The 17,465-nt window shown below is 40.9% G+C and overlaps 1 protein-coding gene across 1 annotated transcript in view; it reads right to left on the bottom strand.

Moving 5' to 3' along the window:
- VPS4A (vacuolar protein sorting 4 homolog A) overlaps nt 1–17,465 on the bottom strand; it is a 126,406-nt gene that overhangs the window by 46,947 nt on the left and 61,994 nt on the right. Inside the window, exons 9-10 of the mRNA XM_053699419.1 lie at nt 13,685–13,904; nt 13,237–13,377 (exon numbers count right to left, since the gene is read on the bottom strand). Coding sequence (XP_053555394.1) covers nt 13,237–13,377; nt 13,685–13,904 — 361 coding nt within the window. The remainder of the gene's footprint in view (nt 1–13,236; nt 13,378–13,684; nt 13,905–17,465) is intronic.

The following is a 17,465-nucleotide window of genomic DNA, read 5'->3' as shown; positions in this document are numbered from 1 at the left end:
CAGCTTCCAGCATTACCAAGTCTTGTTAGAAATGTGTCATACCTCAAGCAGCAAAAGTCTGCTCACTGTTTCCCCCAACTGAAGTTAATTCCTCTCAACAGTCCTGTGTGGAAACAGCCATCGATTTTAGTAACGGTTGCTAAAATCATTTTCCTCTTACAAACAGAAATCTTCATCTCTTTTCTGTTTCAGAGTAAATAGTACATACCAGCACTATTTTAAAATAACAAACTCTTGATTGAAGAATAAAAACTACATTTAAACACCAAAAAACTCTAAGCCATCTCCGTGGAGATGTTGCCTGTACAACGGCAAAGAGAATGACTGGGGAAGGCGGAGCCTAGGAGGGATCATGTGACCAGCTTTGCTGGGCTCTTTGCCATTTCCTGTTGGGGAAGAGAATATCCCACAAGTAAGGATGACGCCGTGGACCGGACACACCTATGTTGGAGAAATAGGCATAGGAGAAACCATATGATACCGTGGTGACTGTAGTTAGAGAAAATAATTCATCAGACCTGATTAAAAAAACCAGGGCGGGCCGTGGACCGGACACACCGTTGGAGAAAGTAATTTATCAGGTAAGCATAAATTCTGTTTTCTCCAACATAGGTGTGTCCGGTCCACGGCGTCATCCTTACTTGTGGGAACCAATACCAAAGCTTTAGGACACGGATGTAGGGAGGGAGCAAATCAGGTCACCTAAATGGAAGGCACCACGGCTTGCAAAACCTTTCTCCCAAAAATAGCCTCTGAAGAAGCAAAAGTATCAAATTTGTAAAATTTGGCAAAAGTGTGCAGTGAAGACCAAGTCGCTGCCTTACATATCTGGTCAACAGAAGCCTCGTTCTTGAAGGCCCATGTGGAAGCCACAGCCCTAGTGGAGTGAGCTGTGATTCTTTCAGGAGGCTGCCGTCCGGCAGTCTCATAAGCCAAACGGATAATGCTTTTAAGCCAAAAGGAAAGAGAGGTAGAAGTCGCTTTTTGACCTCTCCTTTTACCAGAATAAACAACAAACAAAGAAGAAGTTTGTCTGAAATCTTTAGTGGCCTCTAAATAGAATTTTAGAGCACGGACTACGTCCAAATTGTGTAACAAACGTTCCTTCTTTGAAACTGGATTCGGGCACAAAGAAGGTACAACTATCTCCTGGTTAATATTCTTGTTGGAAACAACTTTCGGAAGAAAACCAGGCTTAGTACGCAAAACCACCTTATCTGCATGGAACACCAGATAGGGCGGAGAACACTGCAGAGCAGATAACTCTGAAACTTCTTCTAGCAGAAGAAATTGCAACCAAAAACAAAACTTTCCAAGATAATAACTTAATATCTACGGAATGTAAGGGTTCAAATGGAACCCCTTGAAGAACTGAAAGAACTAGATTGAGACTCCAGGGAGGAGTCAAAGGTCTGTAAACAGGCTTGATTCTAACCAGAGCCTGAACAAACGCCTGAACGTCTGGCACAGCTGCCAGCCTTTTGTGAAGTAAAACAGATAACGCAGAAATCTGTCCCTTCAGAGAACTTGCAGATAATCCCTTCTCCAAACCCTCTTGTAGAAAGGATAAAATCCTAGGAATTTTTATCTTGTTCCATGGGAATCCTTTAGATTCACACCAATAGATATATTTTTTCCATATCTTATGGTAAATCTTTCTAGTTACAGGCTTTCTAGCCTGAATAAGAGTATCTATTACAGAATCTGAAAACCCACGCTTTGATAAAATCAAGCGTTCAATCTCCAAGCAGCCAGTTGGAGAGAAACCAGATTTGGATGTTCGAATGGACCTTGAACAAGAAGGTCCTGTCTCAAAGGTAGCTTCCATGGTGGAGCCGATGACATATTCACCAGGTCTGCATACCAAGTCCTGCGTGGCCACGCAGGAGCTATCAAGATCACCGAAGCCCTCTCCTGGTTGATCCTGGCTACCAGCCTGGGAATGAGAGGAAACGGTGGGAAAACATAAGCTAGGTTGAAGGTCCAAGGTGCTACTAGTGCATCTACTAGAGTCGCCTTGGGATCCCTGGATCTGGACCCGTAACAAGGAACCTTGAAATTCTGGCGAGACGCCATCAGATCCATGTCTGGAATGCCCCATAATTGAGTTATTTGGGCAAAGATTTCCGGGTGGAGTTCCCACTCCCCCGGATGGAATGTCTGACGACTCAGAAAATCCGCTTCCCAATTTTCCACTCCTGGGATGTGGATTGCAGACAAGTGGCAGGAGTGATCCTCCGCCCATTGAATTATCTTGGTCACTTCCTCCATCGCCAGGGAACTCCTTGTTCCCCCCTGATGGTTGATATAAGCAACTGTCGTCATGTTGTCTGATTGAAACCTTATGAATTTGGCCTTTGCTAGATGAGGCCAAGCTTTGAGAGCATTGAATATCGCTCTCAGTTCCAGAATGTTTATCGGAGAAGAGATTCTTCCCGAGACCATAGACCCTGAGCTTTCAGGGGTTCCCAGACCGCGCCCCAGCCCACCAGACTGGCGTCGGTCGTGACGATGACCCACTCTGGTCTGCGGAAGCTCATTCCCTGTGACAGATTGTCCAAGATTAGCCACCAACGGAGTGAATCTCTGGTCCTTTGATCTACTTGAATCGTCGGAGACAAGTCTGTATAATCCCCATTCCACTGTCTGAGCATGCACAGTTGTAATGGTCTTAGATGAATTCGTGCAAAAGGAACTATGTCCATTGCTGCAACCATCAATCCTATTACTTCCATGCACTGCGCTATGGAAGGACGAAGAACAGAATGAAGAACTTGACAAGAGCTTAGAAGTTTTGATTTTCTGACCTCTGTCAGAAAAATTCTCATTTCTAAGGAGTCTATTATTGTTCCCAAGAAGGGAACTCTTGTTGACGGGGAAAGAGAACTTTTTTCTATGTTTACTTTCCATCCGTGAGATCTGAGAAAGGCTAGGACGATGTCCGTATGAGCCTTTGCCTTTGACAGAGACGACGCTTGAATCAGGATGTCGTCCAAGTACGGTACTACTGCAATGCCCCTTGGTCTTAGAACCGCCAGAAGGGACCCTAGTACCTTTGTGAAAATTCTCGGAGCAGTGGCTAACCCGAATGGAAGTGCCACAAACTGGAAATGCTTGTCCAGAAAAGCGAACCTTAGGAACTGATGATGTTCCTTGTGGATAGGAATATGGAGGTACGCATCCTTTAAATCCACCGTGGTCATGAATTGACCTTCCTGGATGGTAGGAAGGATCGTTCGAATGGTTTCCATTTTGAACGAAGGAACCCTGAGAAATTTGTTTAGGATCTTGAGATCTAGAATTGGTCTGAACGTTCCCTCTTTTTTGGGAACTATGAACAGGTTGGAGTAAAACCCCATCCCTTGTTCTCTTATTGGAACTGGATGAATTACTCCCATCCTTAACAGGTCTTCTACACAATGTAAGAATGCCTGTCTTTTTATTTGGTTTGAAGATAATTGAGACCTGTGGAACCTTCCCCTTGGGGGTAGTTCCTTGAATTCCAGGAGATAACCTTGAGAAACTATTACTAGTGCCCAAGGATCCTGAACATCTCTTGCCCAGGCCTGAGCAAAGAGAGAAAGTCTGCCCCCCACCAGATCCGGTCCCGGATCGGGGGCCATCCCTTCATGCTGTTTTGGTAGCAGTGGCAGGCTTCTTGGCCTGCTTACCCTTGTTCCAGCCTTGCATCGGTCTCCAGGCTGGTTTGGGTTGAGAAGTATTACCCTCTTGCTTAGAGGATGTAGAAGTAGAGGCTGGTCCGTTTCTGCGAAAGGGACGAAAAACATAATTTATGTAAGAACTTACCTGATAAATTCATTTCTTTCATATTAGCAAGAGTCCATGAGCTAGTGACGTATGGGATATACATTCCTACCAGGAGGGGCAAAGTTTCCCAAACCTTAAAATGCCTATAAATACACCCCTCACCACACCCACAATTCAGTTTAACGAATAGCCAAGAAGTGGGGTGATAAGAAAAAAGTGCGAAAGCATATAAAATAAGGAATTGGAATAATTGTGCTTTATACAAAAAAATCAAAACCACCACAAAAAAGGGCGGGCCTCATGGACTCTTGCTAATATGAAAGAAATGAATTTATCAGGTAAGTTCTTACATAAATTATGTTTTCTTTCATGTAATTAGCAAGAGTCCATGAGCTAGTGACGTATGGGATAATGATTACCCAAGATGTGGATCTTTCCACACAAGAGTCACTAGAGAGGGAGGGATAAAATAAAGACAGCCAATTCCTGCTGAAAATAATCCACACCCAGAATAAAATTTAATGAAAAAACATAAGCAGAAGATTCAAACTGAAACCACTGCCTGAAGTACGTTTCTACCAAAAACTGCTTCAGAAGAAGAAAAACACATCAAAATGGTAGAATTTAGTAAAAGTATGCAAAGAGGACCAAGTTGCTGTTTTGCAAATCTGATCAACCGAAGCTTCATTCTTAAACGCCCAGGAAGTAGAAACTGACCTAGTAGAATGAGCTGTAATCCTTTGAGGCGGAGTGTTACCCGACTCAACATAGGCATGATGAAATAAAGATTTCAACCAAGATGCCAAAGAAATGGCAGAAGCTTTCTGGTCTTTTCTAGAACCGGAAAAGATGACAAATAGACTAGAAGTCTTTCGGAAAGACTTAGTAGCTTCAACATAATATTACAAAGCTCTAACAGCATCCAAAGAATGCAATGATTTCTCCTTAGAATTCATAGGATTAGGACATAATGAAGGAACCACAATTTCTCTACTAATGTTGTTAAAATTCACAACCTTAGGTAAAAAATTCAAAAGAAGTTCGCAGCACCGCCTTATCCTGATGCAAAATCAGAAAAGGAGACTCACAAAAAATAGTAGATAATTCAGAGACTCTTCTGGCAGAAGAGATGGCCAAAAGAAACAAAACTTTCCAAGAAAGTTATATAACGACCAAAGAATGCATGGGTTCAAAAGGAGGAGCTTGAAGAGCCCCCAGAACCAAATTCAAACTCCAAGGAGGAGAAATTGACTTAATGACAAGTTTTATACGAACCAAAGGTTGTACAAAACAATGAATATCAGGAAGATTAGCAATCCTTCTGTGAAAAAGAACAGAAAGAGCAGAGATTTGTCTTACAAGAAACTTGCGGACAAACCTTTATCTAAACCATCCTGAAGAAATATAAGTCTTCCAGACTCTATAATATATCTCTCTAGATACAGATTTACGAGCCTGTCACATAGTATCAATCACAGAGTCAGAGAAACCTCTTTGACCAAGAATCAAGCGTTCAAACTCCACACCTTAAAACTAAGGTTTTGAGATCCTGATGGAAAAAAGAACCTTGAGACAGAAAGACTGGTCTTAACGGAAGAGTCCACAGCCGGCAAGAGGCCATCCGGACAAGACCCGCATACCAAAACCTGTGAGGCCATGCTGGAGCTACCAGCAGGACAAACGAGCATTCCTTTAGAACATTGGAGAATACCCTTGGAAGAAGAACTAGAGGCGGAAAGATATAGGCAGGATGACACTTGTAAGGAAGAGATAATGCATCCACTGCCTCCGCCCGAGGATCCCGGGATCCGTACAGATACCAGGGAAGTTTCTTGTTTAGATGAGAAGCCATCAGATCTATTTCTGGGAGTTCCCACATTTGAACAATCTGAGGAAATACCTCTGGGTGAAGACCATTCGCCCAGGTGCAACGTTTGGCGACTGAGATAATCCGCTTTCCAATTGTCCATACCTGGGATATGAACCGCAGAGATTAGACAGGAGCTGGATTCCGCCCAAACCAAAATTCGAGATACTTCTTTCATAGCCAGAGGACTGTGAGTCCCTCCTTGATGATTGATGTATGCCACAGTTGTGACATTGTCTATCTGAAAACAAATGAACAACTCTCTCTTCAGAAGAGGCCAAGACTGAAGAGCTCTGAAAATTGCACGGAGTTCCAAAATATTGATCGGAAATCTCACCTCCTGAGATTCCCAAACCCCTTGTGCCGTCAGATACCCCCACACAGCTCCCCAACCTGTAAGACTTGCATCTGTTGAGATTATAGTCCAGGTCGGAAGAACAAGAAGCCCCCTGAACTAAACAATGGTGATCTGTCCACCATGTCAGAGAGTGTCGTATAATCGGTTTAAAAGATATTAATTGAGATATCTTTGAGTAATCCCTGCACCATTGGTTCAGCATACAGAGCTGAAGAGGTCGCATGTGAAAATGAGCAAAGGAGATCGCATCTGATGCGGCAGTCCTAAGACCTAAAATTTCCATGCATAAGGCTACCAAAGGGAATGATTGTGACTGAAGGTTTTGACAAGCTGATATCAATGTTAAACTTCTCTTGTCTGACAAGGACAAAGTCATAGACACTGAATCTATCTAGAAACCTAAAAAGGTTACCCTTGTCTGAGGAATCAATGAACTGATTGGTAAATTGATCCTCCAACCATGAACTTGAAGAAACACCACAAGTCGATTGGTATGAGATTCTTCGAAAATGAGAAGACTGAGCAAGTACCCAGATATCGTCCAATAAGGAAATACCAAAACCCTGTTCTCTGATTACAGAAAGAAGGGCACAGAGAACCAAAAAAAAAATTCTTGGAACTGAGGCTAGGCCAAACGGTAGAGCCACAAAACTGGTAATGCTTGTCTAAAAAGAGAATCTCAGACACTAAAAGGGATCTGGATGAATCGGAATATGCAGATACACATCCTGTAAATCTATTGTAGACATATAATGCCCTTGCTAAACAAAAGGCAGGATAGTCCTACAGTAACCATCTTGAATGTTGGTATCCTTACACAACGATTCAATATTGATAGATCCGGAACTGGTCTGAAGGAATTGACCTTCTTTGGTACAATGAAGAGATAAAATAAAACCCCAGCCCCTGTTCCAGAACTGGAACTGGCATAATTACTCCAGCCAACTCTAGATCTGAAACACATTTCAGAAATGCTGAGCCTTTGCTGTGTTAACTGGGACACGGGAAAGAAAAAAATCTCTTAGTAGGAGGCCTTAACTGAAGCCAATTCTGTACCTTTCTGAAACAATGTTCTGAAACCAGAGATTGAGAACGGAATTGATCCAAATATCTTTGAAGAAAACGTAATCTGCCCCATACCAGCTGAGCTGGAATAAGGTCCGCACCTTCATGGGTACTTAGGAGCTGGCTATAGGTTTTCTATAAGGCTTGGATATACTCCAAACTGGAAATAGTTTCCAAACTGATACCTTTCCTGAGGATGAAGGATCAGGCTTTTGTTCCTTATTATGAGGAAAGGAACGAAAATGATTATTAGACCTAAATTTACCTTAGATTTTTTATCCTTTGGTAAAAAAGTTCCCTTCCTTCCAGAACAGTTGAGATAATAATTTATTACCCTGGAAAGAAAGGGAAAGCAAAGGTGACTTAGAAGACATATCAGCATTCCAAGTTTAATCCATAAAGCTTTTCTAGCTAAAATAGCTAGAGACATATACCTGACATCAACTCTAATGATATCAAAAGATGGTATCACCAATAAAATTATTAGCATGTTATAGAATAATAATAATGCTATAAAATTATGATCTGTTACTTGTTGCGCTAAAAGCTTCTAACCAAAAAGTTGAGGCTGCAGCAACATCCGCTAAAAATATAGCAGGTCTAAGAAGATTACCTGAACATAAGTAAGCTTTTCTTAGAAAGGATTCAATTTTCCTATCTAAAGGATCCTTAAATGAAGTACTATCTGCCGTAGGAATAGTAGCACATTTAGCAGGAGTAGAGACAGCCCCATAACCTTAGGGATTTTGTCCCCCAAAAAAAACTCTAATCTGTCAGATGGCACAGGATATAATTGCTTAAACGTTTAGAAGGAGTAAAAGAATTACCCAAATTATTCCATTCCCTGGAAATTACTTCAGAAATAGCATCAGGGAGATTAAACACTTCTGGAATAACTACAGGAGATTTAAAAACCTTATTTAAACGTTTAGATTTAGTATCAAGAGGACCAGAATCCTCTATTTCTAATGCAATTAATACTTCTTTAAATAAAGAGCGAATAAATTCCATCTTGAACAAATACAAAGATTCATCAGCATCAACCTCTGAGACAGAAACCTCTGAACCAGAAGAACCATTATCAGTATCAGAATGATGATGTTAATTTAAAAATTCATCTGAAAAAAAGAGAAGTTTTAAAAGACTTTTATGTAAACTAGAAGGAGAAATAACAGACATAGCCTTCTTAATGGATTTAAAAAATAAAATCTCTTATGTTTATCAGGAACACTCTGAAAATTAGATGTTGACGGAACAGCAACAGGTAATGTAACAGTACTAAAGGAAATTTTATCTGCATTAATAAGTTTGTCATGACATGCAATACAAACAACAGCTGGAGAAACAGATACCAAAAATTATAGCAGATACACTTAGCTTGGTAGCTCCAGCACTAGACAGCGATTTTCCTGTAGTATCTTCTGACTCAGATGCAACGTGAGACATCTCGCAATATGTAAGAGAAAAAACAACATATAAAGCAAAATTGATCAAATTCCTTAAATGACAGTTTCAGGAATGGGAAAAAATGCCAAAGAACAAGCTTCTAGCAACCAGAAGCAATGGAAAAATAAGACTTAAATAATGTGGAGACAAAAGCGACGCCCTTATTTTTTAGCGCCAAATAAGACGCCCACATTATTTGGCGCCTAAATGCTTTTGGCGCCAAAAATGACGCCACATCCGGAACGCCAACATTTTTGGCGCAAAATAACGTCAAAAAATGACGCAACTTCCGGCGACACGTATGACGCCGGAAACGGAAAAGAATTTTTGCGCCAAAAAAGTCCGCGCCAAGAATGACGCAATAAAATGAAGCATTTTCAGCCCCTGCGAGCCTAACAGCCCACAGGGAAAAAAAAGAGTCAAATTTTGAAGGTAAGAAAAAATGATTAATTCAAATGCATTATCCCAAATATGAAACTGACTGTCTGAAAAATAAGGAAAGTTGAACATTCTGAGTCAAGGCAAATAAATGTTTGAATACATATATTTAGAACTTTATAAACAAAGTGCCCAACCATAGCTTAGAGTGTCACAGAAAATAAGATTTACTTACCCCAGGACACTCATCTACATGTTTGTAGAAAGCCAAACCAGTACTGAAACGAGAATCAGCAGAGGTAATGGTATATATAAGAGTATATCGTCGATCTGAAAAGGGAGGTAAGAGATGAATCTCTACGACCGATAACAGAGAACCTATGAAATAGACCCCGTAGAAGGAGATCACTGCATTCAAATAGGCAATACTCTCCTCACATCCCTCTGACATTCACTGCACGCTGAGAGGAAAACCGGGCTCCAACTTGCTGCGGAGCGCATATCAACGTAGAATCTAGCACAAACTTACTTCACCACCTCCATCGGAGGCAAAGTTTGTAAAACTGAATTGTGGGTGTGGTGAGGGGTGTATTTATAGGCATTTTAAGGTTTGGGAAACTTTGCCCCTCCTGGTAGGAATGTATATCCCATACGTCACTAGCTCATGGACTCTTGCTAATTACATGAAAGAAATTAGGCTTATTTCTAGCCTTAAAAGACCTATCCTGAGGAAGGGCGTGGCCCTTTCCTCCGGTGATGTCTGAAATAATCTCTTTCAAATCAGGCCCAAACAGTGTTTTGCCCTTGAAAGGGATGTTAAGTAATTTTGTCTTGGAAGACACATCCGCTGACCAAGACTTCAGCCAGAGCGCTCTGCGCGCCACGATAGCAAACCCTGAATTTTTCGCCGCTAATCTCGCTAATTGCAAAGCGGCATCTAGAATAAAAGAGTTAGCCAGTTTAAGTGCATGAACTCTGTCCATAATCTCCTCATACGAAGATTCTTTATCGAGCGACTTTTCTAGTTCTTCGAACCAGAAACACGCTGCCGTAGTGACCGGAACAATGCATGAAATTGGTTGAAGAAGGTAACCTTGCTGAACAAACATTTTTTTAAGCAAACCCTCTAATGTTTTATCCATAGGATCTTTAAAAGCACAACTATCTTCTATGGGAATGGTAGTGCGTTTGTTTAGAGTAGAGACCGCCCCCTCGACCCTAGGGACTGTCTGCCATAAGTCCTTTCTGGGGTCGACTATAGGAAATAATTTCTTAAATATAGGGGGAGGCACAAAAGGTATGCCGGGCCTCTCCCATTCCTTGTTTACTATATCCGCCACCCGCTTGGGTTTAGGAAAAATACCGGAACCTCTAGGAACTTATCCATCTTACATAATTTCTCTGGAATGACCAAATTGTCACAATCATCCAGAGTAGATAATACCTCCTTAAGCAGTGCGCGGAGATGTTCTAATTTAAATTTAAATGTTACAACATCAGGTTCAGCTTGTTGAGAAATTTTCCCTGAATCTGAAATTTCTCCCTCAGACAAAACCTCCCTCCTTGCCCCTTCAGATTGGTGTGAGGGTATGTCAGAAGCGTTATCATCAGCGTCCTCTTGCTCTTCAGTGTTTAAAACAGAGCAATCGCGCTTTCTTTGATAAGTAGGCATTTTAGATAAAATATTTGCAATAGAATTATCCATAACAGCCGTTAATTGTTGCATAGTAATAAGTATTGGCGCACTAGATGTACTAGGGGCCTCTTGTGTGGGCAAAACTGGTGTAGACACAGAAGGGGGTGATGCAGTACCATGCTTACTCCCCTCATCTGAAGAATCATCTTGGGCACTATTATTATCTGTGGCATCATTGTCCCTACTTTGTTTGGACACCATGTCACAATTATCACATATATTTAAATGGGGAGACACATTGGCTTTCATACATATAGAACATCGTTTATCTGATGGTTCAGACATGTTAAACAGGCTTAAACTTGTCAACAAAGCACAAAAAACGTTTTAAAATAAAACCGTTACTGTCACTTTAAATTTTAAACAGAACACACTTTATTACTGAATATGCGAAAAAGTATGAAGCAATTGTTCAAAATTCACCAAAATTTCACCACAGTGTCTTAAAGCCTTAAAAGTATTGCACACCAAATTTGAAAGCTTTAACCCTTAAAATAACGGAACCGGAGCCGTTTTTACATTTAACCCCTATACAGTCCCAGGAATCTGCTTTGCTGAGACCCAACCAAGCCCAGAGGGGAATACGATACCAAATGATGCCTTCTATAAGCTTTTTCAGTGGATCTTAGCTCCTCACACATGCATCTGCATGCCTTGCCTTCCAAAAACAACTGCGCATTAGTGGCGCGAAAATGAGGCTCTGCCTATGACTAGAGAAGGCCCCCATCTGAAAAAGGTGTCCCTACAGTGCCTGCCGTTTTTTAACAACAATCCCCAAGATTATAATAACTATAAAGCGCTATAATCTGTCAAATATGCTTAGCAAGTAATCGTTTTAGCCCAGAAAAATGTCTACCAGTTTTTTAAGCCCTTATAAAGCCTTTATTCTTATACTTAATCTAAGAAAATGGCTTACCGGTCCCCATAGGGAAAATGACAGCCTTCCAGCATTACCAAGTCGTGTTAGAAATGTGGCCATCATACCTCAGGCAGAAAAGTCTGCCAACTGCTTCCCCCAACTGAAGTTACTTCATCTCAACAGTCCTATGTGGAAACAGCAATCGATTTTAGTAACGTTTGCTAAAATCATCTTCCTCTCACAAACAGAAATCTTCTTCTCTTTTCTGTTTCAGAGTAAATAGTACATACCAGCACTATTTTAAAATAACAAACACTTGATTGAAGAATAAAAACTACATTTAAACACCAAAAAACTCTTAGCCATCTCCGTGGAGATGTTGCCTGTGCAACGGCAAAGAGAATGACTGGGGTAGGCGGAGCCTAGGAGGGATCATATGACCAGCTTTGCTGGGCTCTTTGCCATTTCCTGTTGGGGAAGAGAATATCCCACAAGTAAGGATGACGCTGTGGACCGGACACACCTATGTTGGAGAAATATCTATTTAGCCAATAACAAGAGACAAGTGTGTGGAGGCACCAATTAGCAGCAGCTCCCACTAGTGTATGATATGTGCGCATTCATTTTTTAACAAGGGATACTAAGAGAACGAAGCACATTTGTAAATAGAAGTGAATTTAAAAGTGTCTTAAAATGACCTACTCTATCTGAATCATGCAAGTTTAATTTTGACTTTCCTATCCCTTTAAAATACATATAGGGTGTACAATTCTATAATAATTCCGAAAGCCCAATATAATATAAAAATGCCTGTTAAAACGGTCCCCTGGCTATGTTGTACAACCCCTAGTGTACCTACTTATAACCTATAGGCTAAGTGAGTGCCTACAAACAAACCCCCATAATAAACTATTAGGCACCTACACTACAGGACTTACAGGAAATTACTGCTTCTAGTAGACAGCCAATCCAGTGATGTACGCATGACAGCACAGGATCTATGTATATGGAGTAAAACGATGATCAAACAGGAGGAGGCTAGGAACTGGTCCCAGCGACACCTGTGGCAGATCTGCCACTACCCAATACTCCCAAAGCTTCTCTGTTAAACAATAGCTCTCTGAGGGGAAAACCGGGCCTTAAATTCTCTCTAATATCTGGATCACCTTTGTTCCTCACCTTCCCCTGCGGAAGAAAAGATAAAACTAGTTTCCAGTAAGGTGGGAGTTTTGGGAATCCTTGCCGCCTCCTAGTGGTCAGGAGAGGTATTTCCCAGGAGTAATGGCATTGTGGACACTCACTACCTTTATAAAATAAATACTGATCCAGTCTAATCTCCTGCTCAAACTACTGCAATTTCCTCGTTTGGACTTCCACTCTTCTGATTCCTCTTTCCATCTTAACCATAAACTGAGCATCAGATTCTCTGCTCTGACCCTTTCTTTAATGGTTCCCCCTGTTTTGTAAAATACAATTCAAATTCCCGACCCTAATCTAAAAAGCCCTTAACTATTCTACTTGCTTATACATCCCTCTGACAAATCATAATCACACCCTGTTATCTAATTACAGGCAAATACAACCTTCTTGGGTTTTACTATCCGTCACCTTAAATGACCACCTAAACTGTAAAATCCTACTGGAGGCATAGCATTAAATTATTTTTTGGAAGGTTTAATTATTTTCTGTTACGTTCATAATGTTTTTTTCTGAAATACACTATAAGAAAGAATTATGCCTAAGCTTATTAAAAAAATACTTTTATAAAACAAGCAATATCATCAGGGGTCGATTCTCACCTTGGAGACCACAGGCTCCATCAGTTTGTCACTGGGCACTTCCATCCAGGTCATTTCCTTGCCTCCAGGATCTCCCGGAGAGCAGGGTGTCAGAAGATCATCTACCATGATTGCAGGATTGCTTCGGGAGGGACCCCGCACCTGCAAAAAATACAAGAGAATGCTAACCTTTAAAGGGACATGAAACACAAATTTCATGGCTATTTTAAACAACTTTCCAATTTACTTATACTAGCTAATTTGCTTCATTATCTTGTTATCCTTTGTTAAAGAAACAGTAATGCACTAATTAGAAGCTAACTTAAAGTCAACGAGAAGAGGCATAAATGTGCAGCCACCAATCAGCAGTTTCTGAGTCTACCTATATATACTTTTCAACAAATGATACAAAGAAAATGAAACAAATTAGATAATAGAAAAATATTTTTTTTTACTAATTAAATCTCACCTTTTTGAAGTGTGTAGCAGACTGCACCTTTCGAACAGGCTGCATTAGTGCATCCCGGACAATTATGCTGATGTCCGCACCCGAGTAACCTTCTGTTTTTTTGGCAAGCTCACGCACATCTGCCTCATTCAGACTGTGGGGGGTGTTGCCCAGGTGCAACCGAAACATCTGAGCACGAGCAGCTTCCTCAGGCAAGGCGATGTATATACGCTTTTCAAATCTGAAAAGGGAAGATAAACAACTTAAAAATATAGATTACACATACGGTACAAGAGTTTGCGAAAATTTAAACAAACACAGAACTACCAAATAACTAGGGGTGTCTGATCGCTAAGGGCATTCTGGGCCAGTGCCCCACCAAAATCAACCTTTACATTTATTTGTGAAAAAGTCTACAAATAATTTACCTTAAACATGCTGTTGGCCCATTATCTGCACCATATGGACATGTTTAGGTAAATAGTGCAAGGCCGGACTTATACAAAGAGAAGGGCAGGGTGTTTCAGAGGATTCCCTGACATACCACGTCATTCTTCTCATACACACTGTGTTATAGAAGATGAGTCCATCTTCACTCCAGTGTTAAGGCACTATCACCTGCTCTCACTGTTCAGTGTATCAGGCAGACTCTGCCTCGGCTAGGGAAGGGATGCTTTTCATTTTGTTTGAAAAATAAAAGAATCAATTAGCGGCATTCTAATTACCAAAAAACAATGGCAAAGCCATGTATGTCTGCTATTTACATTCATGATTGCACAAGCGGTATGTAAATAATTTCAGTGAGAAACCCATAGCTTGTGACAAAGTTAATGATCGCATTTGGTGGTGAAACGCTGGCATCAAATATACCAAAATGGGCCTAGATCAAAACCTTGCGTTGTCTACTTATTAAAAAAAAACAAAGGAAAATAAAAAAAACAATGATCTATTTCTATTTAAATGGAGTGAAAGAAAAAAATGCTAAAAAATTCTCCGGTATTTTGGGGAATTTCCTCTCTGAAATTCCCGGTAACGATTGAGGTAAAGCACAGAGGGTAATATAAGTGGATTCGTTTTGCAATGCAATGAAATATGTAGTATTTGAGCACCTTGGTATTATTTTATTTAAAGGAACACAATACGTGTTCTGCTCCACCCCTGGTCAACCTGCTTTCTATAAAAAAAACAACAACAAAAAACAGAATTTATGCTTACCTGATAAATTACTTTCTCCAACGGTGTGTTCGATCCACGGCGTCATCCATAACTTGTGGGAATATTCTCCTCCCCAACAGGAAATGGCAAAGAGCACAGCAAAAGCTGTCCATATAGTCCCTCCCAGGCTCCGCCCCCCCCAGTCATTCGACCAACGGACAGGAGAAAAAAAAGGAGAAACTATAGGGTGCCGTGGTGACTGTAGTTAAAGAAAGAAATTTATCAAACCTGATTAAAAAACCAGGGCGGGCCGTGGACCGGACACACCGTTGGAGAAAGTAATTTATCAGGTAAGCATAAATTCTGTTTTCTCCAACATTGGTGTGTCCGGTCCACGGCGTCATCCATAACTTGTGGGAACCAATACCAAAGCTTTAGGACACGGATGAAGGGAGGGAGCCAATCAGGTTACCTAAACAGAAGGCACCACGGCTTGCAAAACCTTTCTCCCAAAAATAGCCTCCGAAGAAGCAAAAGTATCAAATTTGTAGAATTTGGCAAAAGTGTGCAGAGAAGACCAAGTCGCTGCCTTACATATCTGATCAACAGAAGCCTCGTTCTTAAAGGCCCATGAGGAAGCCACAGCCCTAGTAGAGTGAGCTGTGATTCGTTCGGGAGGCTGCCGTCCGGCAGTCTCGTAAGCCAATCGGATGATGCTTTTCAGCCAAAAGGAAAGAGAGGTAGCAGTAGCTTTTTGACCTCTCCTCTTGCCAGAATAAACGACAAACAGAGAAGACGTTTGTCTGAAATCCTTTGTTGCTTCTAAATAGAACTTTAAAGCACGGACTACATCTAAATTATGTAACAAACGTTCCTTCTTTGAAACTGGATTCGGGCACAAAGAAGGCACAACTATTTCCTGGTTAATATTCTTGTTGGAAACAACTTTTGGAAGGAAATCAGGTTTAGTACGCAAAACAACCTTATCTGAATGAAACACCAGATAGGGCGGATTACACTGCAGAGCAGATAATTCAGAAACTCTTCTAGCAGAAGAAATAGCAACTAAAAACAGGACTTTCCAAGATAACAGCTTGATATCTATGGAATGTAAAGGTTCAAACGGAACCCCTTGAAGAACTGAAAGAACTAAATTTAGACTCCAGGGAGGAGTCAAAGGTCTGTAAACAGGCTTGATCCTGACCAAAGCCTGAACAAAAGCTTGAACATCTGGCACAGCTGCCAGTCATTTGTGTAACAAGACAGATAAAGCAGAAATCTGTCCTTTTAGAGAACTCGCTGACAATCCCTTATCCAAACCTTCTTGGAGAAAGGAAAGGATCCTAGGAATTTTAATCTTACTCCATGAGAATCCCTTGGATTCACACCAACAGATATATCTTTTCCATATTTTATGGTAAATCTTTCTAGTCACAGATTTTCTGGCTTGTACCAGAGTATCTATCACAGAATCCGAAAACCCACGCTTAGATAAAATCAAGCGTTCAATTTCCAAGCCGTCAGCTGGAGAGAAACATAATTTATGCTTACCTGATAAATTTATTTCTCTTGTAGTGTATCCAGTCCACGGATCATCCATTACTTATGGAATATATTCTCCTTCCCAACAGGAAGCTGCAAGAGTCCACCCACAGCAAAGCTGCTATATAGCTCCTCCCCTAACTGCCATATTCAGTCATTCGACCGAAAACATGCAGAGAAAGGAAAAACCATAGGGTGCAGTGGTGACTGTAGTTCAAATGAAAAAATTACCTGCCTTAAAGTGACAGGGCGGGCCGTGGACTGGATACACTACAAGAGAAATAAATTTATCAGGTAAGCATAAATTATGTTTTCTCTTGTTAAGTGTATCCAGTCCACGGATCATCCATTACTTATGGAATACCAATACCAAAGCTAAAGTACACGGATGATGGGAGGGACAAGGCAGGTACTTAAACGGAAGTTACCACTGCCTGTAAAAAACCCTTTCTCCCAAAAATAGCCTCCGAAGAAGCAAGGTATCAAATTTGTTAAATTTGAAAAGTATGAAGCGCAGACCAAGACTCCGTCTTGTAAATCTGTTCAACAGAAGCCACATTTAAAAAAGGCCCAAGTGAAAACCACAGCTCTAGTAGAATGAGCTGTAATCCCTTCAGGAGGCTGCTGTCCAGCAGTCTCATAAGCTAAATGAATTATGCTTTTTAACCAAAAAGACAGAGAGGCTGCTGAAGTCTTTTGACCTCTCCTCTGTCCAGAATAGACAACAAACAAGGTGAACGTTTGATGAAAACTGTAGTAGCTTGTAAGTAAAACTTTAAAGCACAAACCACGTCCAATATTGTGTAATAGACGTTCCTTCTTTGAGGAAGGATTAGGATACAAGCATGGAACAACTATCTCTTGAGTGATGTACTTGTTAGATACCACCTTAGGAAAAAACCCAGGTTGGTACGCAGGACTACCTTATCCGTACGAAGGACCAGATAAGGAGAATCACATTGTAACACAGATAACTTGGAGACTCTACGAGTCGAGGAATTAGCTACCCAAAAGGAACTTTCCAAGATAAAGATTGATATCTATGGAACAAAAAAGGTTCAAACGGAACTTCTTGAAGAACCTTAAGAATCAGGTTTAAGCTCCA

Source organism: Bombina bombina, chromosome 1, assembly GCF_027579735.1.
Source record: "Bombina bombina isolate aBomBom1 chromosome 1, aBomBom1.pri, whole genome shotgun sequence".
Classification (NCBI taxonomy): Eukaryota; Metazoa; Chordata; class Amphibia; order Anura; family Bombinatoridae; genus Bombina; species Bombina bombina.
Note: the sequence above shows the minus strand (reverse complement) of the source record. Positions and strands in the feature narration are given on the sequence as shown.